Raw genomic sequence first — 22,322 nt, forward strand, 5'->3', positions numbered from 1 at the left:
ACTGGATTGTCAGAGACTTATGCTGGAAGGTACAGGTGCTGCAGATCACGGTTAAGGAGCAACACCTAACACCAGCTGACTGCTGGAATGTACTAGCCAGCTCTAAGTATTATCATTCTGAAGTAGTAACATGGATGTGTGACGGGTGTTCCAGGTGGCTGAGAGACACATCACCATTTCCCAACCACGAGTTATGATCTACATGAGGCTCTCAAACATGTGACAGACACCTTGCAGTTAGAGGGAAAGAGGAGGGTTATTTACTGTACCTGGCTGTCCAGTCCCAGGAAGATCAGCATAAGGAAGAATAGGCAGGACCAGAGCTGAGACACAGGCATCATCATTACAGCCTTTGGATACACAATGAATGCTAGGCCCGGACCTGCCAATCAGATAGCTGAGTAAGGATGAGGTTTCCCCAACAACACGACCCAGCAACACAGAGACCAGTTTGATGTGCTGTTTAAAAAACTTAGCCTACCAAGACCTCACTTCCCCAGAATGTATCGTGCAATGGTCACTGACACACGGGATAATAACTGCTGACATGGGCTGAGAGGCTGGTTTTGGAAAGAAGAATCAGGGATTTCAAAACAACAGGGAATGCAGCTCTGCTTCTGGACAGTGGCACTAAGTGCATCAGGATAGCAGAGAATAAAGCAGTGGTTCTGGATGACAGGGCCTCTGAGTCCGCAGAATAGGCAGAGGCTGTTCTGGGCAACTGGACTGGGGACACTAGCAATTACAGAGGATGTAGGATTGGTTCAAGGTAGCAGCACTGCTAACCTCATGGGTTGGCTTCATATTCAAAGGTGTCAATTCCTAAAAAGTCCACCCATGTTTTAAGTTTTCCTTTTGGCCCTGCCACATTTAGAAAGCACCTACCTGACTCGGCCACTTCTGAAATGGGCACGCCCTGTTCTTGTGCCATGAAGCCCAGCACAGAGAAGATAGCAAAGCCGGCCACAAAGCTGGTGGCACTATTCAGGAAACATAGCATGAAGCAGTCCCTGTTGGGAAAGAACCAAAGAGAGAGAGAGAGAGAGAGAGAGAGAGAGAGACGGCATTGTTTTCCTCTGCAAATTTACCACTTTGGGCAATTGCTTTTGTGATCAACTTTTTGAATGGGACATGAATCCATGCACTTGCTTACACTAACACTAGCCTGAGACTCTTCCAGAGGCCAGCAGCCTCCAGAGGCCAGCAGCCCAGAACTTGGCAGCCTACAGCCTTGACCCATGGCACTACAAGAACTACATGATTATACTTGGCAATAAAAATGACGGAGGGCTACAGCCATATATTGTAAGCAGGATGCCCCAGTGAAGTCACTAGGGACTTGGCATAACAAGGGGCAACAGGAATCACCATATGAGGGTAGAGCAATGGAACAAATATTGAGAGAAAAAGGATCCTTAAATAACAAGGGACCTGATCCAAAGCCCTCTGAAACCAATAGAAAGACTCCCATTGACTTGAATGGGCTGGGGATCAGTCCTGAGAGGAAAAGGGAACTAGAAGCAAAAAGCACTGGATGAAAAAGAACCTGTCATGCCAGACAAACCTTTCTGTTGCTCTTTCTGATCGAATTAAAACACACACAGGGCGCACTAAAGGGGCTGGGATTTTAATAAGGCATTTGATGCCGTGGGGCAGATTCTCTTCTTCTTTAGACCACTGTGAATCTGGTGTAATTCCCCCGAGATCAGACCCAGGTAACTGAACTGAATTTGGCCACATGCATTACTAAATCTTATTTCCATATCAGTTAACATTTTACAATACTCATATCAACTCAACAATGGCATCTCCAGGAGTCCCGTGCCCCCTCTCCCTGCCCAGATGGAAGAGTGCCACCGGCAGAGCCACCAAAGGCATTTCTTGTAGCCCCTGGGTTTTCCTGGGTAGTCTCCTACCCAGTCGCTGAGCCCTGCTTAGCTTGTAAGACCTGACAAGAGCATAGGACGAAATGGCATGGGCCCCACGCATGATTTCGAAGCAGTGAGTGCCACAGCTCCAACTACATTCTGCTCGGCTGCCCACACGGCCCTCAGCTGGATGTGAGAGGGAGAGAGAGGCACAGGCTGCTCCTACCTGTAACAGTTGTTATTGTACTTGTTGTAGCTGCCCAAGGCTGTCAGGCACCCCTGGCAGATAGCATAAGAGAAGAAGATCTGAGTGCCTGCATCCATCCACACCTAGAACAGAAAAGGACAGTGATTTCCAGCCATGGCTAAGGAAATAGATGGTAAAGTCCTGTCAGGGTACACACACTTCGGGAAGCAATCTGTCAGACATAGAGAAATCCACATCAGGCAGAGAAGGGAAGAATCCATACAGGGTGTGACGTGTCTCTGGATTGATTGTCCCAGCTTGGGGGACTGGAGTGAAGATTCCACCATGAAAAGGGAGGATTTTCCTTCTGGACCCCAATGGCTTCTCTCAAATAATCCAAGGAAGAATGGATTTGAGTGGGGAAGGTAGAGTGATTTTTAAGCCCTCAGACAGGGGCAGTCAATATGCAGACCGTGCCTATTGACTGCCAAATCTGGACTGCCAGACACTTTCGAACGGACCGCAAAATCTTTGTATTTGCTTATTATCATCATTATTGTTATGGAGGTGTGAAAATATTTCTCTGGACTCTGGACCTGGACTATACCTTGACCAAGAAATTTGGACCTTGACAAAAAGTAATTGACTATCCCTGCCCTAGGGTGTCTGTTGCATAATCTGTCCTTCACCAGCTACCCTGATGGAGGGCATATTCCAAGAGGGCTGTCATCATCGTTCCCCCGAGGCAGTGATTCAGGGGGCTAGATCAATCCCAAACACCATTCATTTTTTCTAAGCTAAAGGGCCCGGAGAATGTACAGAGAGGGTGCATGGGGATGTGGCATGGTATAAAGACTGTACCAGCACAAGTTGGAGATCACGTAGCTGCTTGGGAGTGAAAAAACCAATAGTATCTCACAAAGCCATCCCAAACAAGTGCCAATAAAACCTTTATATGACACCACACCACCCGGTATTCCCTACACATGAGGGTGGAGGAAGATCAGGACAACGGGAGCAGCCAGGAGATGTTGGGTTCATAGTATCTCATCACCACCATTAACTCATCCCGGCACCCATCCAGAGCAGCAGAGTTTGTTGTTATTTCAGCCTTCAGCTGCTGGCTCCTCCTCCACTTCACTGTATTGATAGAACTTTCTCTCACACCGTGTGATGCTAGTGTACAGAGCCACAAAGATGGGCTGCAGTGCTCAGAATCTTCCACACAGCCAGGGAAGGATATTAGTAGCAAGTTAACAGCCAGGAAGGAACACCTTGTCCAGTATCCTTGCTGTCCCCTAAACGGTGCCCAGCAGGCTTCCAAGTGGCTGCAAATTGGCAGGCCTTCAAATACACGCAGCCAGCCACTGCTGTTTGAATTAACTGAGATCCCTCATGGATCCAGACCTACTGATTCACCCAGGAACCTTCCCGCACTTCCCCCCCTCCCCTCCGCCCCATTATAATCAAGGTCCAACCTTCTCCACAACAAACTGGACCCAAATTCTGCAGCAAGGTGTTTGGCTCCTGCCGCTCTCCCATGTGGCAGACCAGAAATTCCATATCATCTTTTAGAAAATGGAGGTTTTTAATGAATTAACTGAACACGAATAAAACACTCAACCCCTGTGTTGTTTATTTTCATATTAAAATTCCATTTAACTTAAGCTGTCTCCATGTTTTCAACATGTCACCGATTTTTGTGTTGACAAGACATAACTGCATCTGAAAGCTGGAGGTGTTAGCAGCTGGGTAGGGAGCAGTTGGGCCTTTTGCCATCTGGGAAGATGTGGGAGACAGTTTGAGATTGTGGGAAAAGCCCATTAGCTGATTGCTTCTGCTACAATAATCAGCAGTGAAATAATTAACATTTAAATACCCTCCATTAGGTCTCAGAATTAACACCCCATTGGGATGCATGGAACAATAGTTTGGAGATCTGCAAACTCAGGGAACTAACACTGAATGCAAGTTACACAGTTTCAAGCTTTTTCCCCCCATACGGACAAGGGCTAGAAACAATGTTTTTTAAATTAAAGCCGAGATTCTGGAGCACAATTCTGCAAGAAGGTGCTGATTTCACAGCAAATGCCAGAAATGCCGAATCTCAGAATAAAGGGGCTCCTGTTTATAAAAACTGACCAGTTGTAGCTCCAATAGTTACCTACACACCTACTGCAGTTTGTCTTATACTAGGAAGCTCGTCTCCCCGAGGAAGCTCCAGCCTCTTCCAAGAAAAGCTCAAGCTGGGCCAGAGAGCGTGAAGAGGGAGTTTTTTTTCTTCTTTTGTTCAACATCATTTCACTTAAGGCTCAACAAAACCATCTGTCATACACTGAATATTTCATAGATGCTTCTGCATTTGCCAAGCCCCTAAATGGCAATGACCTAACACATCCATTTGTTTAAAATATCCTGACAAAAAGGCTATATTTGTGCTGGGCTGAGATTCCCCCATCAACCCTTTTAAAGAGGCCTCAATATTTTGTCGGTCTCTTAGGGGAGGGAAGTCCAACCTGATCTAGATAGCAGTCAATTAAGGCCTGATCCTGTGAGGTGCTGAACCCCTGCTTTTTCCATCACCACTTTGTTGGAGTCTCTCCACACCTCACAGTATCAGGCTGTATTCACTCACCTGTGCATCTGCAAGCCTGGAAATGTCTAGCTTCAGGTAGAACATGATCCCCTCAGCAGCACCAGGCAGGGTGACCCCTCGAATCAGCAAGACAAAAAGCATCAAGTAGGGAAATGTGGCAGTGAAGTAAACAACCTGGAAGCAGAGAGAAGGATAAAAAGGGGATGTTGTCACCCTATAGATTATACATCCAAAGCAAATCCCCTAACTCTATTATTAACAACACCTGAGTCTTTAAATCCCCAAAGCCTCTGCTTTCACTGAATTCTAATTAAAGGTCATGAAAATATTTCTATTCATGGCCAAGATTTCCAAAAGTGAGCAGTGAATTTGAGGGGGACAAGGCAGCAATTTGAGACACCCGGCAGAGGTCTGATTTCCCAAGAGTGATTGTTCACCACACTGAAAAATTCAGACTCTTTAAGGCATCTCAACTTGAATCTGAGAGCCCCCAAAATCTTGACGTATTTTTGAAAGCCTTGACCACAGTTTTGTAAAGCCCTCTTGTCATAACTATAAAGGGAAGGGTAACAGCTCTCCTGTGTACAGTACTAAAATCCCTCCTGGCCAGAGACTCCAAAATCCTTTTACCTGTAAAGGGTTAAGAAGCTCGGGTAACCTGGCTAACACCTGACCCAAAGGGGCAATAAGGGGACAAGATACTTTCAAATCTTGGGGGGGGGGGAAGGCTTTTGTGTGTGCTCTTTGTTTTAAGGGGTGGTTCGCTCTTGGGACTGAGAGGGACCAGACATCAATCCAGGTTCTCCCCATCTTTCTAAACAAGTCTCTCTTATTTCAAAATTGTAAGTAAAAGCCAGGCAAGGCGTCTTAGATTTACTTTGTTTTCTCAACTTGTAAATGTACCTTTTACTAGAGTGTTTATCTTTGTTTGCTATACTTTGAACCTAAGACAGAGGGGGGTCCTTTGAGCTCTTTAAGTTTGATTACCCTGTAAAGTTATTTTCCATACTGATTTTACAGAGATGATTTTTACCTTTTTCTTTAATTAAAAACCTTCTTTTTAAAAACCTGATTGATTTCTCCTTGTTTTAAGATCCAAGGGGGTTTGGATCTGTATTCACCAGGAGTTGGTGAAAGGAAGGAGGGGGGAAGGGTCAATTTCTCCTTGTTTAAGATCCAAGGGGGTTTGGATCTGTATTCACCAGGAGTTGGTGAAAGGAAGGAGGGGGGAAGGGTCAATTTCTCCTTGTTTAAGATCCAAGGAGTTTGGATCTGTATTCACCAGGGAATTGGTGAGAGGTTTTCTAAAAGCTTCCCAGGGTAGGGAATGGTGGCAGCGGACCAGAACTAAGCTGGTAGTTAAGCTTAGAAGTCCTCATGCAGGCCCCTACATTTGTACCCTAAAGTTCAAAGTGGGGATACGGCCTTGAGAATCTGAGAGCCCCCAAAATCTTGACGTATTTTTGAAAGCCTTGACCACAGTTTTGTAAAGCCCTCCTAGCCTCTCTTTTGTGTGGGAAATTAAAGGCATTGGTTTAGGGAACGGTTTGAGCAGAATGAATCATTCGTCAAGCCCATTTTTCTGCTTCTGGAATTGAATATCAGTGAGCAAGCTGCAATTTCCCTAAAGGTATTCATTATTCAGATTCACTCAAATAATATACTTTTGAATTTTTGTTCACACTATGGATCGATCGCAAATATTCAAACATCAAACTGTGTTATTTAACTGTGATTTGTCAAATAAGTCAGATGGTACTGTTTCTGTTCCCTGATTGGAGGAGCACACAAGCACTGCTGGCACTGAAATTTGTCTCTGAAATTCCCTTTTTGTGAACATTTATGCTAGTAAACCAGATTTATTTGAAGTATGAGGAAAGTAAACACAAAAGTAACACAAATGTGGCTAAAGTGAACTGGTTTTAAAAAACTACTCATTCAGACTTTTCATATGAATTATTCTCCCAGCTCTAGGATCTGGTACCGGGCCTTTAAGTATTGACTATTAAAAAATAACTTTCAGTCAAGAGTTGACTTCCTGTTGACTACAAACGTCTGTAGATGATCTCTGAAAATAATCTTACACCACTGCAAATATTAAACCAAGGTATGTACTTCTTAAGAGATTCTGTGATCTCTCTACTGCTTGTTCATAATATGTCAAAGCACAACTTTTTCAAGTGGTAAGAAACAGAGCAGAACAGTTAAATGACTTGATAGCATCCCATCAGATTAGTAGATTTTAAGGCAGAGAGGACCATTATGCGTAGCACCGGCCATAGAATTTCACACAGCAATTTCTGCAGTAAGCCCATAACATCTGACTGAGCTAGAACATTTATTGTAGAAAAATATCTAGGCTTGATTTAAAGATTTGGAATAATGGAGAATCCACCACATTCCTAGGTAAATTGCTCCAATGGTTAATTAGTCTCACTGTTAAACATTTGCACCTTATTTCTAGTCTAAATTGGTCAAACTTCAGCGGCCAACCGTAGGCTCTTGTTATGACTTTGCTAGATTAAGGAGCCATCTACTGTCAGAAATATTCTGCCCATGTAAATACATTCTCTTTGTTAAGATAAATAGATTGAGCTTTTTTTAGTCTCTCACAGTAGATATGGTTGGAAAAATTTTGATCAAACTATTTTTGCCCATCAAAATATGTGGATTTGTGAAAAACCAAAACTTTTCATGAAACAGGGTCGGTTTCCACAAATCGGTACTCAATGTTTTGTATATAAAGTTTCAAAATTGCCAACATGACAAATTCTGGCTTACCAGTTCAAAATAATTTTTAGGTTTAGAAAACTAAACTAATGGAAGTAAAAAAAAATTTGAAAACTTGTAATAGAAATGAAACATTGCAAAATTATTGAAACTAGATGTTTCAATTGACCCAAATTGATTTATTTTATTTTTTTTGGATTTTCAGTTTGTGAAATTTTTTAATATTTTGACCTTTTGTCCTGATTCAGGATGGGAAACGTTTTTTGAAATCTCAAAAGTTTCCACAGGACAGGAAAACCGTTTCCAGGTTGGCTTTAACTGCAAGACAGATTTTCCAGGCATCAGATCATTCTTGTAGCTCTTCTAAATCCTTTCCAATTTTTCAACATCATTTTAAAATATCTTTTTAAATCCGCATGTTTACACTTCAGTATTTGATTGTTTTCTGAAGTGCAAAGAGAGAAGAGTGGGGAGGAGACATGGATTTTAATTGAGTCCCCTGGGTCTCCACACATATGCAGCAAGCAGGAGAGAGCAACTCAGTACATTTCCATTAAAGGCAAAGAGTCTTGCAGGCTCCACACATTCCCATCTGAGAGTTGAGCCAAGGAGCACAGTGGTAAAAAGGTTGTAAATATGGGAGATGAAGACAGCCCTGTGGACTCAGCAGCTCATTGACGCAGAACTAAAGAGATGTGTCTATTGTGAAGGACGCGTCCCAATACCTGTTCCAGGAAAACATGAGAGTGATGGGAGCTTCATGGATGGAGAGAGAGCAAATAGTGGGAAACATCTTTTATGGAAGAAGGGGATTGAAGAAACTGGCCACTCACCCCTCAGCGATTGTCACAGGTCCTCTAGAAATGTGCAAGACCAACCCTGAGTAGTATAACCCACCCTCACTGCTGCTCAGGGGGTTATACTTCAGCCCTGCACCACTGAAGCCTGAGTGGCTTCTTTAAGCCTCCCATGTGAAATATGTTATGCTCATCCAATCCAGGAATAGAAACAATACCATGTGACTTATACAATCACAACCAGCCAGCCAAGCTCAAATTTTCAGTATCGAGTGTGGAATGCTCACAGCAGCGCCCTGTTTGTGAGCAATCCATTGAGTTAAAGGCGAAAAAAAAGAGAGACAGAAACCCCCCAAACTGAGCAATTACAAATAATGAGGAAGTGGAAGGTAACCGCGATGAACCCCCTAAGGAGATTATTTCTAGTGGGATATTCACTCAGCTCTGGTGTTTAATTATGATTGGTGATTGGAGATTTGACACTAAAACAGGCTAATGTTGCAAAAGCCACCAGACCACGTGGGGACTGTGCATCAGCAACTGGATGATTGTGTGTTGCTAATGGTGAAGCAGCGTCTTTCACAAGGTTTCCCCATTACAGTGGACCATGCTGGTCTAGGACTTCACCATTTCTTCTAAGATCTTTCCCTTGTCTCCCCTCTGATTGACTGACTTTCTTTGCTCTTCTCATAATGGACTAAATTTAGACCCAGCGTAAGCAGCTGTGACCTCAATGCAGTTGCACCCACCCATGCCAATCCGAGTATGGCCCTATGTCTTGTGTGTTCCCTGCCTCCTTTCTTCTTCTTCTCTGTATCATGGAGAAGGCTAAAAAGGGGGGGGAAGAGATATAATGGCAGCTAGGAGGAGGTTTAGGGACTAAGGGGACAGACTTTTCTCTTACTTTGCCTGTGGACTTGACTCCTTTCCGGATGCAGAAGTAGCAGATGACCCAGGCGAGCAGGAGGCAGAGAGCCAGCTCCCAGCGCACAGTGCCCAGATTGTGAATACCGTCTGTGAGCCCCAGGGCTCGCTTCCTGCCAGTGCAGGAGGAGGGAGAAAAGTTAACATCCCAGACTTGACTCTTCCAGCAGCCCCCCGCCCAGAGTTTTCATACACATCCCATAGCGCAGCTGCCCAATCTCCCCCATCACTCCTCCTTCCAGTCACCCTAGCCCTGACAGCATTACTGTATTCTTGGTCACCACAATGCCTTAGGTGTCTCTGGGATCCCCTTGCAGCCTGGCCCTGCAGTTCCACCTCACCCTTTAGTCAGCCTGGGCTCTCCAACTCTCCCAAAGCCCTCAATAGCCCCACTGCAGCCCCCAACCATTCACAGCACAGTCACTCCTGATCTCACATCACTGCCAACCCTTTGGCTGCCTCGCAGGTCACACTCCATCAGCAGCCTCCCCTACAGCCCCCTGGTATCATCAATGGCTCCTAATCACCTGCTGGCTACTTTGTTTCCTCCAAACACCACATGTTCTATGGCTCTCTCCAGGAACCCTTATGGTTATGGCCCTCAATCATCCCTACAGGTTCCCCTCAGCACCCAGACTCCCTAAGGCTATGTCTACACGATGAGCAAGGGGGGGGGGGGGGAGGGAAGCGGAGTGAGTCCCACTTCACCCAGCCATACTCGCCCTCACACTCACCTGAGTTAGCACACTGACAATAGCAGTGTAGTCATGGTAGCATGGGCAGGGGTGGCTTGTGCTAGGAGCCCCCACTACGTACCCATGGAGTTCAGGAGGTTTGTACTCAGGGCAGCTAGCACAGTGCTGTCTCTGCCCATGCTACCATGGCTACACTACTATTTCTACTCTTTTACACACACTAGCTCAGATGAGAGCTGGCATCAGTATATCTACAAGAGCTGGGACCACACACCCCCGTTCATAGTGTAGACATAGCATAACGGGGACCATGTGAGAACTGACCACCATGTCCAGACAGTTCCCCTGCAGTCTCTCACTACCCTAATAGCTGACAACTCTATGTCCTCCCGGCCAAACCCCCTCCCCTCCCCAGAACTCTGCCAGCTACAGGGGAGCCCCTAATGTTGTACTGAAATCACAATGGTTTTTGTAGCTATTGGTGGATGTGCCCAGGGCACCGGAGCCTGACACTGAAGTCCCAGCTCTTCCTCTGACTCATCCTGTGGCATTCGACAAGTCACTTCACCAATGGGGAAGCTGAGACACAGCAAAGAAAAACCCGCAGCTGGCCCGTGCCAGCTGAGTCAGCCTCACCGGGGTGGGGGGGAGGGAAGGGGAGGAAGGGCTGCGGGGCTGTTTCACTGCAATGTAGATTCCTGAGCTCGGGCTGGAGCCCAGAATCAGGGACCCTCCCACCCGGCAGGGTTCTAGAACCCAGGCTCCAGCCCAAGCCTGGACATCTACACAGCAATGAAACAGCCCCGCAAGCCCGAGTCGCCTGGCACAGGCCAGCCGTGAGTGTCTAGTTGCTGTGTAGACATACCCAGACAGGCTAAGTGGGATAACGGATACTGATCACCTTTGCAAAGCACTTTGAAAGCGATGGATGAAAACGTGCTATTGTGATTGAGCCCCTGATTCCCACTTGCTTCCCGTGACTTCCCTAGATTGGGAGGGGGCACGGTTGTGAGTGCGAGTCCTTACAATTACAACTCCCATATTGTTCACGCCCCTTGAGGGCCAGTGCTGGATGATTCCCTACAGTGTATTCTGCAGCATTTCTCCTTTCAGGACTCCTCTCGGGTGCTACGTCTGTTTGCCCTCTGGGTGTTTTCACGGGGTGCATTAGGTACCCAGCAGTAAAGAATCACAGAAAAAGTTGCTTTCCTCTAACACTGAACAAGGAACTCAATTAGAATAAGGGGAAAAGCTACATTGTCTCTTCCTGCTTCACCGCAGAGCATCTTTGCAGAATCTCTTCCAGCCCCCTCCCACCTGGCCTCCTCCTCTAGATAGATCATCACACTTGGTGTGCATACATGCGTGCCCGCTAGGTGTCTGTCAGGGCGGCCCTGCCAACAAGTGTTCAGGCCCTGTGTATCCACAACCTGCGGGTGCTGAGTGCATCTGCCATGTCAGAAAGAATGTGTCCGTGTGCGTATGTGCATGTGTTCTCGGTAAGGGTCAATGTCTGACCTTTGGGGCTGTGTGGTGCATGGGGTGAGACAGCGTGTGTCTTGGGAGTGCCCACGTGCCCCATGGATTTCTGTCAGTCAGTGTGCCCAGTCAGTATGCAAGTTTGCATGTGCAGTGAGTGTGCTCATGTGCCCCATGATGTGCGATGTGCCATAGGTCTGGGCTCCGAGATGTGGCACTTGCACATCTTTTTTGGCCTTACAGAGACTCCATTTGGAGTATTCACACTGCTGTGACCGCTTGAGGAGAGAAGAGTGTGAAACCGGGGTACGTACTCCCAGAACTCAGTAACTGGGGAGGTGGCATTAGCAGGCGCTGTCCAGTTCTCCACGTTAGAGTGATTCAGAAAGTCCACACAGCGATCTACAAAGGAGGAAGCAAGTCGGTGAGCCTGGAGAATTCTCATGTTTCTCAGCCTTTGTGCTCCCTCCCGCCTCCTCCCTGTTCACTGCAGCTGCATGCTGCCCTGTAAAACTTCACTCTCCCCCCACCCCTGCCAGAATCCTAGTCCAGGAACAGCCAGAGGGATGGGGGAAGTGGAGGCTCCCTACTGAATAGAACCCAGATGGCTGTGGAATGCAGGGTACTGTGGGGCAGCAACTATGGTTACCCAGGCTGGGAAGTTACTTAATGTTAAGAGATAGCTCAGAGAGGCATTTCCCTGGCTTTCCCCACAAATAAAGCTCTGCTTCTGGAGCTGTGAGAGTCGGATTCCCCCTTTGGGGAAGGCAGTGACCCCTGTCAGGGGTATGGCCAGGGAAGGACTGTGAGTCGACTGAACATGGAGAGGGGAACTTTCATAGATCCGCAGATTCCACGGCCAGAAGGGACCACTGCGACCAGCCAGTCTGGCTTCCTGGATGACACAGGCCATAGACCTTCCCCAAAATAATCCCCAGAGCAAATCTTTCAGAAAAACATCCAACCTTGATTTGAGACTATAAGAGTTTAGCCAGGAAAGCTTATTTTACTCAGGGAATGAGGAGGGGTGGGGGTGAGCTGGAATAAGCAATACTGGAAAAAGCACAATTTTGCCAGTATAAGCTGCAACCACATGAGACGTGCTTTGCCTGTACAGTACACTGGTACAGCTATCCCGACAGTGCACTCCTAGCAGAGACCTGGCCTGAGTGACCCAAAGACTGACTGAACAAACAGTTCTCTGCTGTGACGGAGGCTGGCCCAGATGCTTGAGGGTCTGAGGTGCAGTGAGTGGGTTGTGCTGTACCCTGTCACACTAGATAAGGGCAGTGCCAGCTCCAGTGAAAAGCTCCTTCCATGGCTTAGAGTGGGGTGATGACTCCAGACTAAAGCTGGTCTGAAAATGGGCTTTTTTTGCTGCTGAAAATTTTCAATTTCCTGTGAAAAATCGAAAACCAAAACATTTTGATTTGGAAATGCTGCCATAGAGTTGTAGTTTGGATGCCGCATGCTCCTGCTATGAGCTGAGTTCCCTGGTCAGACTACCTAACCCATGATGCACCATGGTCTCTCCTCATGGTGTCAGGAGGCTGTTGCATCCTGGCCATGGTGCATCATGGGAGAAGTAGTCTAGCTGAGGAGCCCAGGCCATAAAGAAGAATGGGCACATGAGCAGGGCTGGATTTCCCATTGGGCACAGTAGGCACGTGACTAGGGGCACCTAAAAATTCAATTTTTGCCAGGTCCCAGTACGAGTGGGGCCAGAGTCGGCTGAGTGAGAGACAGCCCCATGCAGCTCTGCTGGATCGCTCCTCGCTCAGCCCAGCAGACACAGTCACCTCCCAGTGGGGCTGGTGAGTGGAGTCGGGGTGCAGAGCAGGTCTCTGGGGGGTTGTGGAGAGGCTCTGGGTAGTGGGAGGGATTGTGGAGGGGCACTGGGCAGTGGGGGGTGCGGGAGGTATGCGTGGAGGGATGCCTAAAAGTTAAAAATGGCAGTACCCCCACTGCCCGCAATGGTTAGGAGCTCCGAGCCACTGTGAGGGTACCCCACAGTTCCCGTCTGCTGCCAGGCAGCGGAGACCCCTGGTGCTCCCCGCCAGCGGTGGATAAGGGGTTTGTGGGGCTCTGGGCCAGAGCAAGTGGGGGACACTCCCCACCCCTTACACCTGCAGTCCCTCCCAGCCCTGCTGGGGAAATGGGGTCAGAGCACGGGGGTTTGCCCCGCCTCCCCCCCCCCACCCCACTACTCCTGCTGGGGAGAGGGGTCAGGGTGCAGGGGGCTTCTCTCGCTCCCCATCAAGAGCTCCGGGTGGGTGGGAGGAGTGGGGCAAGCCCCCGCGCCCTGAGCTCGCACGCAAGCAGGAGTGCCGGGGTGGACAGCAGAACAGGTCAGGGCACCAGAGCACCCATTTTTCCAGGGGCCCCTAGTTGACCAGGACCCCTGGGCATGGGCCCCGTTGGCCCAGTGACTAATCTGCCACAGCTCCCAACTGCCCGGATCTCCGAGCTGCCACATACGGTGGGGGGACCCTGCTGCTCCTGGCTGCCGTGTGGGTGGGGGGGGGAAGCCCGCTGCTCACAGCCTCCGTAGGCAGTGGGGGCCCAGGAGCGCCAAGTCATGGGTGGCAGGAGACTCTGGAGCTCTGAGCCCCTGGGGGGGGGGAGGGCTCAGAGCCAGGGGGCCCCACAGCTGCCCAGACACCAGGGAAGGTGTGCGGACCCTGCCTAGGGGCATGCAAGGTGTAAATCCAGCCCTGCACATGAGGAAACCAAACAACACCCATTTGGCCCACAACTGCATTTTGAAATCAAAATATTTTAGTTTTCAGCTGAATATTTCAATGAAAATTCAAAATTTTCCACATAAAGCAAACAGTGCAAAGAAAAATGTGTTTAATCAAATACCCAATTTTCTGTCAAAAAGCAGTTTTGATGGAAAGTTTTCAAACCCAGATCCTCTTTCCAGAAGCAGACTTGCTGAAGTTGTACCTGAGTTCCAAGGATTATTACAGGTGGCCCAGGGAAGCACAGCAGTAAAGGAGCTGAACAGGTAGAAGATAGCCCAAGATAGGATGACGATGTAGTAGATATTCTGATAGGATTCGATGACTTGTGAGGCGTATCCAATTCCTAAGAGGGAAAGTGACAGGAGTTACAAAATGGCCCCAGGCTAGCCCCAAATATATCAGACTTTAGCTTCAAATAGTGCCATAGGCCGTCCCACAGGAGTTGCGGGCAGGGCAGATTAATGAGCAATTTGGTTCACCAAAGAATCCTGTAAGACTCAGGTTGAGGGTGGGAGATCCAGATGTGGTTCATCATGGTGGAGAAATCAGAAATAAAAAGGGTTTTCACTGCTAATTACATCCCACACCCAAAGAATGGGGCCAGAGCAAAAGCATAGGGTCAGGAAGGTGGTGGAATCTCCATCCTTATTGGTTATTAAAGCCCAGGCTGACAAAGCCCTGGCTGGGATGATTTAGTTGTGGTTGGTCCTGCTTTGAGCAGGGGGTTGGACTAGATGACCTCCCGAGGTCTCTTCCAACCCTAATCTTCTATGATTCTAGGAGGTAGCTTCTAATCCTGGCTCTGCCAATATTAGCAAATGCCACTCTGAGCAAATCACTTAATTGTTCTGTGCCTCAGTTTCCCCCTCTGTAAAATGGAGATCATAAAACTTCAGGTATCAGGGGGTAGCCGTGTTAGTCTGTATCTACAAAAACAACAAGGAGTCTGGTGGCACCTTAACAACTAACAGATTTATTTGGGCATAAGCTTTCGTGGGTAAAAACCTCACTTCTTCGGATGCATTTTTACCCATGAAAGCTTATGCCCAAATAAATCTGTTAGTCTTTAAGGTGCCACCAGACTCCTTGTTGTTTTTATAAAACTTCAGGATAGTTCTGAGATTAATTCTCTGCGGTTTTAAAGTAGAGCTGTCCAGAAAACAAGAATTCCATTTCACAAAAATGTCCAGGTTTTATCATTTCTTTTTGTTCTGCTTCAGAACAAGAACTAGACCTTTTGAAATTTTTCACACAAAAACCCATGAGACGCAGAAATTCCATCGTGGACCCAAGAAACCCATTCATTGACTCACCTTCAAAGAGAGGGCAGATCTTCCTCCAGGCGGTGACCCCTCCCTGGCTGGTGTACTGTCCTAACGCTGTCTCCAGGAAGAACACTGGGATCCCACAGGTGAAGAGGAAGATGAGGTAGGGGATAAAGAAGGCACCTGCAGAGAGAGAGAGAGAGAAGCAGCAAATGGAAGAATCTTTACTACTCGACATTATCATCATCACCCATTACCAGGTACACTAACAAGCGAGATGTACCATCAAGGCTCAGGTAAACACCCTGGTATGTAAATGTCTAACTGAACTAAATGGACCTGGTGGGCCTGCAAAACTGTGCAGATCTTGCAAGAGAACAGCCTCTCAGCTTTCTTCTTCTTGTCCTGGAAATACCACAAGCACCCCCGTCCTCGTGCTATTTCAGCACTTCTGCATCTGGTCCTGGCCAGAACCTGGAAGAGCAGAATGGCAAGAAGACCAAAAAAAAGCCACAGAAAATAAACATTGATTACCACTTTTCCAGCCCTTAAAACCGGTTTGAGCAAAGGTTTGGGACGATAAAAGGAAATTTTATTGTATGCAAACTGGGTCCTCCTTACCCAGCAGTCACAGGACAGCTCTCTCCAGTTGATTCTAAACTGCTGCCAGGGTCTTGGTTTAGTCTCCAGCCTTTCCTTCTCCCATCTCCTAATTTGCCTTTCCAAAGAGAGCAGCTGGACTCCACACTTCAGAACCCACCCACCCCAGTCTAATGGCAGACATAAGGCAGGCAAATTCCATTCTCCTGGTTGAAACAACAGCCCTCAGGGCCTCATCAGACACAAGGAACAAATGATAAGTGAATATATTCCCATCCTTTGCCCCAGTCCTCTGATAAAAACACAGATGTTTGGAAGAAAGATTTGGGCTCCTTCTCTCAAAAGCAAATCTGGTTCTTCTTAGATCTGTTTCTCCCTTGCCAGAATCAGTCATGCAGACCCACATTCCTTCCCATTATGGATAATTAACAATTGGGTCTAAATAAAGAACATTTCTCCTTGTTCTTATGCCAATAATGTTAAAATAAAGAGCAACATCAAAATGTTCCCTAAACACGGATGTATTATAGTTGCAGGGGACGTAAGGCCAGCAGACCCTTCACATCTAGACAGGATTAGTCCAAGTTCATGAAGTAGGAAACATAGATCCCGTACGTATTCAGCTAAAGTATTCAGCTACTCCTTTCACAGCCACATAAAAGACCTTCTGTCAGAGTTCTTCTGAGACAACAGTATTATCCAGTACTTGATTAGATGAATCCTTAGGGAGATCCCATACCCTGTTTTCTGATTCTGATCGTCCTAGTGGCTGATCAGTGTAATCAATAATCATTTATAAGAGTGCCACCTTACATTTATAAAGCTTCTTTCCGTTCTGAAGTTCCCAAAGTGCTAGCCAGGATACCAGGGTTAACATCTATTTTTGCAAAAAATGACATGGACGCTTTCATGACTGTACAAGTGGTCAGCCGACCCCCAACACAATTCTGAACCATTGGGTCTCAATGGGAAGGGTGCTTTGTACTAGAACGTGAAAACCACTTTCTGCAGCATCTTGAATTTTCTGTGGTAGTCTCCCAGCCAAGTTTTGCCCAGACCTAATTGTGGTCAGTTTGAGAGACCTAACAAGATCACAGCCTGATATGTTACAGCTACATTAGAAATAATCATTGAGGCAAATAATTTAGTAATTTTTAATGCAACAGAAAGTATGCAAGTAGCCTTTTCAGTGACACTGGTCAGGATAGACACTGCAAGGATTATCAATCCTGATACTCCTGTTTCACCTGGCAGAAGAGACCCAAATGCAAGGTCACTGTGACCTGGCTTTTACTGACTGGGAAGTCAAAGGGGGAGTGGTATATATGACAGTAAACATTATCTCAGGACCTGACCGTGGAATGGGAGCAAAAGGTGTGTTCTTAATACCTTACAGGACTATATTATTTTAGTTTTCCTCAATAAACCAAAGTCCAACCATTTTTATAAACAAACTGGTGATGTTCAATTATCTTCCCCTCCCTCCTCCCCCCCCCCCACTCTCTTTCATTTTACGGTCACTAGAGAATCTCATTTTTAACCATGTAAAAGATCTTACTGCAGTTTTACTGGACTAAGGAATTAAACAAGTCACACAAGAAGCAGCAGTGAAGGGGGATGAACTCTTTCTGTGGGAATGTTTCCCCTGGCCAGGGGTTACCTACTTATCGATCTATTACCGGGGAAGAGGTAGAAGTGTCCTTTCCTTTCTCATCCTCCCAGGCACACCCTCCTGAAGCTCCTCAAATTCATCTTTACCCCTGGGACAAGTGCCTTGCCCTTTGGCTTTGAAAATCCGGTGACCTTACTCAGTTTTAGAATTCTCTGGGGACAACACACCTCTGTTTGGATAAGTGTTTTTTCCTGTCAGGGTTACCAGAAATACCAAAGTACTGTGAAATCATGGGCCAGTCAGGCCTGAAGGGTGGGTTTAGTGGGGACGGGAGCATCACCTGGCTCACAGAACATACAGGATAGGGGGGCAGTTGCCCAAGTGCCCTTGAGGAGGAGCCCAGGCCCTGAAGGAGATAACAGCAACAAAGTGTTTTCCCCTGCCAGAAGATCAGCTGTGATCAGAGAGAGCTTGGGTATAGCTGGGAGGAGGGAGAATGCATGGGGGCTGGGAAGGAAGGGTCCCAGGAACTGTTGGGTGGGGGAACTGACAGGGTGGGTTCCCAGGCGGATGGAGCCCCCAAAGGTTCTGATAATTCAGCTGTATTTTAGATAAGCATCTCACCTGTTGGCTGCCTCTACAAATGGCAAACCTAGAGGTTCATCCATTATTAAAACGGGGAGCCTACTGAAAGCTGGATTGCTCCTCTCCATCTGGCAGAGCTACTCTGAGCATCCACCTGTGGAGTGAGATTTGTCTCCCACAGCTCAGCTTACCTCGCTGTGAGATTGCTTCACTGGAGGTACGGGGGGTGGGCGTGCTCTCTATGTATGGGCGTGTACATATGAATGGATGAAAGTGTCTGCTCTGGTGCTCATATTCCTGGGCCAACATCTCACATAAACTGGGCTTTTATGGACTTACCACCTCCATTTTTGTAACAGAGATAAGGGAATCTCCAGACATTGCCCAGGCCGATGATCTCCCCAGCCATGGAGAGCATAAACTCCATTTTATTATTCCACTGGCCTCTTGGCTCCATTTCTGGCTTCTCCTTTTCGAGCAGCACCATGCCCCCATGGGGCTCAGCCTCCACAGATGCTTTACTCTCCAAGGCCCAACAGAGCAGGGGAAACTGGGAGGGAAAACAGAACACAGACTGTAAGAAGCTGTTACAGGACACACAGGTGAAATGAGCCTGGAAGGGACTCAGCCACCCAATTGGACACATTTGTATTGTTGTGACAGAAGCCTCAGCTCAGGGCAGTTCCCAGCGTAGTCCAGGGAAACTCCATCTGAGAACTAGCTGCACCATGGAAGGGCTGTTCCTTAAAAGTTGGAAGCAAATTGATTCATCAGCTGAAATGGAATCCTGGCCCCACCTTCATCTCCACCTCCCTTTGACTAGACCTACCTCATCCCCATCCTCTTATTCCCAATAGCCTCCCTGTCGCTGATGACAAAAACTTTTTAAAATGTCAGGGCCGCCCAGAGGGGGGGGCAAGTGGGGCAATTTGCCCCAGGCCCCGGACCCCACAGGGGCCCCCACGAGAATATAGTATTCTATGGTATTGCAACTTTTTTTTACAGAAGGGGCCCCCAAAATTGCTTTGCCCCTGGCCCCCTGAATCCTCTGGGCGGCCCTGTTAAATGTCCGGATATAATTTTATGACCAATAATTCCAGGAAAGGGAAAAGCAATCAAAGTAAATGCTGTGGGGAGATACATTGATCAAAACATCCATGGGGATCAGGAAGAATTCCCGCAGAGTGTGCAATATTGTACAATTGACCAGGTGAATTACAGGGTGTTTGCCTTCCTCTCAAGTAACATACCTGATACTGGCCACTGTCAGAGGCAGGATAGTGAATTTGATGGATCAAGTGTCTAAACAAGTATGGAAAATCCTATTGTCCTATTTCCAGACATTGCCAGGAGTCCTGAATTACTATTTTTGACCCACTAGCCAACACAGCTTATTACATCATAGCATGTCATGGAAGCAGAGTGTAAACACACTCCATTGACCTAAGTCTCCCTCAATAACAAGAGAAAAAAAACAGTTACCTACCTTTCATAACTGTTGTTCTTCAAGATGTGTTGCTCATGTCCATCTCATTCTAGGTGTGCATGTTCCCATGTGCGCGGCCGTCAGAGATTTTTGCCTTAGCGGTACTTGTAGAGCTGGCTGTGGCGCCCTCTGGAGTGCCGTGCTCATGCCGCTATATATCAGGCACCGCTGACCCTATGCCCTCTCAGTTCCTTCTTGCCAACAACTCTGACAGAGGGGTAGGAGGGTGAGAAATGGAATGTACATGGGATGTTAGATGGGGCGGGATCTGAGTTACTACAGAGAATTCTTTCCTGGGTGCTGGCTGGTGAGTCTTGCCCACATGCTCAGGGTTTAGCTGATCACCATATTTGGGGTCTGGAAGGAATTTTCCTCCAGGGCAGATTGGCAGAGGCCCTGGGGGTTTTTCGCCTTCCTCTGCAGCGTGGGGCACGGGTCACTTGCTGGAGGATTCTCTGCACTTTGAGGTCTTTAAACCACGATTTGAGGACTTCAGTAACTCAAACATAGATTAGGGGGTTGTTACAGGAGTGGGTGGGTGAGATTCTGTGGCCTGCGTTGTGCAGGAGGTCAGACTAGATGATCATAATGGTCCCTTCTGACCTTAAAGTCTATGATTCTAACACATCTCGAAGAACAACAGTTACGAAAGGTAGGTAACCGTTTTTTCTTCTTCGAGTGCTTGCTCATGTCAATTCCATTCTAGGTGACTCACAAGCAGAATGAACGGAGGTGGGCTCAGAGTTTAGAGTCTCACAGCTTGCAGCACTGCTTTGCCAAAGCCAGTGTCATCTCGCGCCGGCTGGATCAACACATAATGTGACGCGAACATGTGGACAGACGACCAGGTCTCTTGGATCTCTTGGATCGGCACATGCTCCAGGAAGGCAGTTTATGACGTCTGCACCCTAGTCAAATGAGCCATCACGATCACTGGCGGGAGCACCCTTGCCAGCTCGTAGCAATAGCGGATGCAGGCCGTGATCCAAGATGAGATTTTCTGGGCTGACACTGGGCAACCTTTCATCCTGTCAGCGACAGCAACAAACAACTGTGTTGACTTACAGAACGGCCTTGATCTATCAATGTAGAAGCCCAGCGCCCTTCTGATGTCCAAGGTATGCAGTCTGCTCTCCTCATCCTTTGCATGAGGCTTTGGACAAAGAACTGGTAAGTAAATGTCCTGACCAGTGTGGAACTGGGAGAAAACCTTGGGCAGAAAGGCCAGGTGTGAACGCAGCTGGACCTTGTCCTTGTAGAAGACCATCCAGGTATAGGGCACCAACTCCGTGGGTGCTCCAGCCCCGGAGCACCCACGGGGAAAAATTGGTGGGTGCTCTGCACCCACCGGCAGCTCCCCGCCCTGCCCCAGCTCACCTCCACCTCCGCTCTGCCTCCTCCCCTGAGCGCGCCGCTTCTCCCCCTAGCTCCAGCACTTGCCGCCGCAAAACAGCTGTGTCATGGCGGCAAGTGCTGGGAGGGAGGGGGGAGGAGGGGAAACGCAGCGCACTCGGGGAAGAGGCGGGGCCGGGGTGAGGATTTGGGGAAGAAGTCCAATAGGGGCAGGGAGGGGGCGGACTTAGGGCGGGGACTTTGGGGAAGGGGTTGGAATGGGGGCGGGGCATGGGCGGGCCAGGGGTGGAGTCGGGGCGTGGCCAGGGGGCCCGAGCACCCACCCGCACCGGGAAAAGTTGGCACCTATGCGTCTAGGCGGCTCCGACGTGAGCATCCTGATCTCGGACACCCTATAGGCCGAAGTTATAGCAACCAAAAAAGAGACCTTCCAGGAGAGAAGCAGGAGGGAGCAGGAAGCCAAGGATTCGAAGTTGGGGGCACATGAGCCTGGACAGCACAAGATTCAGGTCCCAAGGGGGGACCGGGTCTCGTACATGCAGGTAAAGGCGCTACAACCCCTTCAGGAAGCTCCCCGATATGGGATGGGTGAAGACTGACCCGCCTCGAAGCAGAGGGTGGAACACCAAAATGGCCACCAGGTGTACCTTGATCGAAGATAGAGACAGACCCTGGTGCTTAAGGTGCAGTAAATAGTCCAGGATGTCCTACAGCACAGCCTCATCTGCACGAATGTGTTGGTCCGTGGCCCAACACATGAACCGCTTCCACTTTGCCACATATGTGGCCCTGGTGGACGGTTTTCTGCTGCCCAGCAAGACCTGCTGGACACCAGCAGAATACCCCCATTCGTCCGCACTTAACCATGCAGCAGCGAAGCCGTCAAGTGCAGCAACACCAGGTTCAGGTGCAGCAGGTTGCCATAGTTCTGTGACAGGAGATCCAGTCGAAGAGGCAGCTGCAGCCGGGTGGCTGCCGAGAGACTCAGCAGCATGCTGAACCAGTGATGACGAGACCACGCCAGGGCTATGAGAATGATCAATCCTTTGTCTTGCTTTACCTTGAGCAGGACTCTGTGTATTTGCAGCACTGGTGGGAAGGCGTACATGAGCGCTCCCGACCACAGAATCAAGATAACATCCGACAGGGAGCCCTTGTCCCTGCCCAGCAGAGAACAGAACACGTTGCACTTCCTGTTCTGTCTGGACACGAACAGGTCCACCTGGGGAGTCTCCCACCTGCAGAAGATCAGACTGACCACCTGTGGATGAAGTGACCATTCATGGCGAGATGAGAAGGTCCTGCTGAGGCGATCTGCCAGGACGTTCTTGGCTCCGGGCAGGTGGGTGGCTGCCAGATGAATGGCATGTCGCACACAAGTCCCAGAGGCTGAGAGCT

At 48.2% G+C, this 22,322-nt stretch overlaps 1 protein-coding gene across 1 annotated transcript in view; it reads right to left on the reverse strand.

Moving 5' to 3' along the window:
• The window catches only part of LOC135893184 (sodium- and chloride-dependent betaine transporter-like), a 45,278-nt gene extending 26,706 nt beyond the window's left edge, over window positions 1–18,572 (reverse strand). Inside the window, exons 1-9 of the mRNA XM_065420985.1 lie at window positions 18,425–18,572; window positions 15,337–15,471; window positions 14,226–14,366; window positions 11,591–11,678; window positions 9,083–9,215; window positions 4,691–4,825; window positions 2,095–2,198; window positions 886–1,010; window positions 270–382 (exon numbers count right to left, since the gene is read on the reverse strand). Of these exons, the coding sequence (XP_065277057.1) occupies window positions 270–382; window positions 886–1,010; window positions 2,095–2,198; window positions 4,691–4,825; window positions 9,083–9,215; window positions 11,591–11,678; window positions 14,226–14,366; window positions 15,337–15,471; window positions 18,425–18,572 (1,122 nt within the window). The remainder of the gene's footprint in view (window positions 1–269; window positions 383–885; window positions 1,011–2,094; window positions 2,199–4,690; window positions 4,826–9,082; window positions 9,216–11,590; window positions 11,679–14,225; window positions 14,367–15,336; window positions 15,472–18,424) is intronic.
• Window positions 18,573–22,322: the final 3,750 nt, after the last annotated feature.

The sequence above is a fragment of the Emys orbicularis genome, chromosome 1 (genome assembly GCF_028017835.1).
Source record: "Emys orbicularis isolate rEmyOrb1 chromosome 1, rEmyOrb1.hap1, whole genome shotgun sequence".
NCBI classification, from domain to species: Eukaryota; Metazoa; Chordata; order Testudines; family Emydidae; genus Emys; species Emys orbicularis.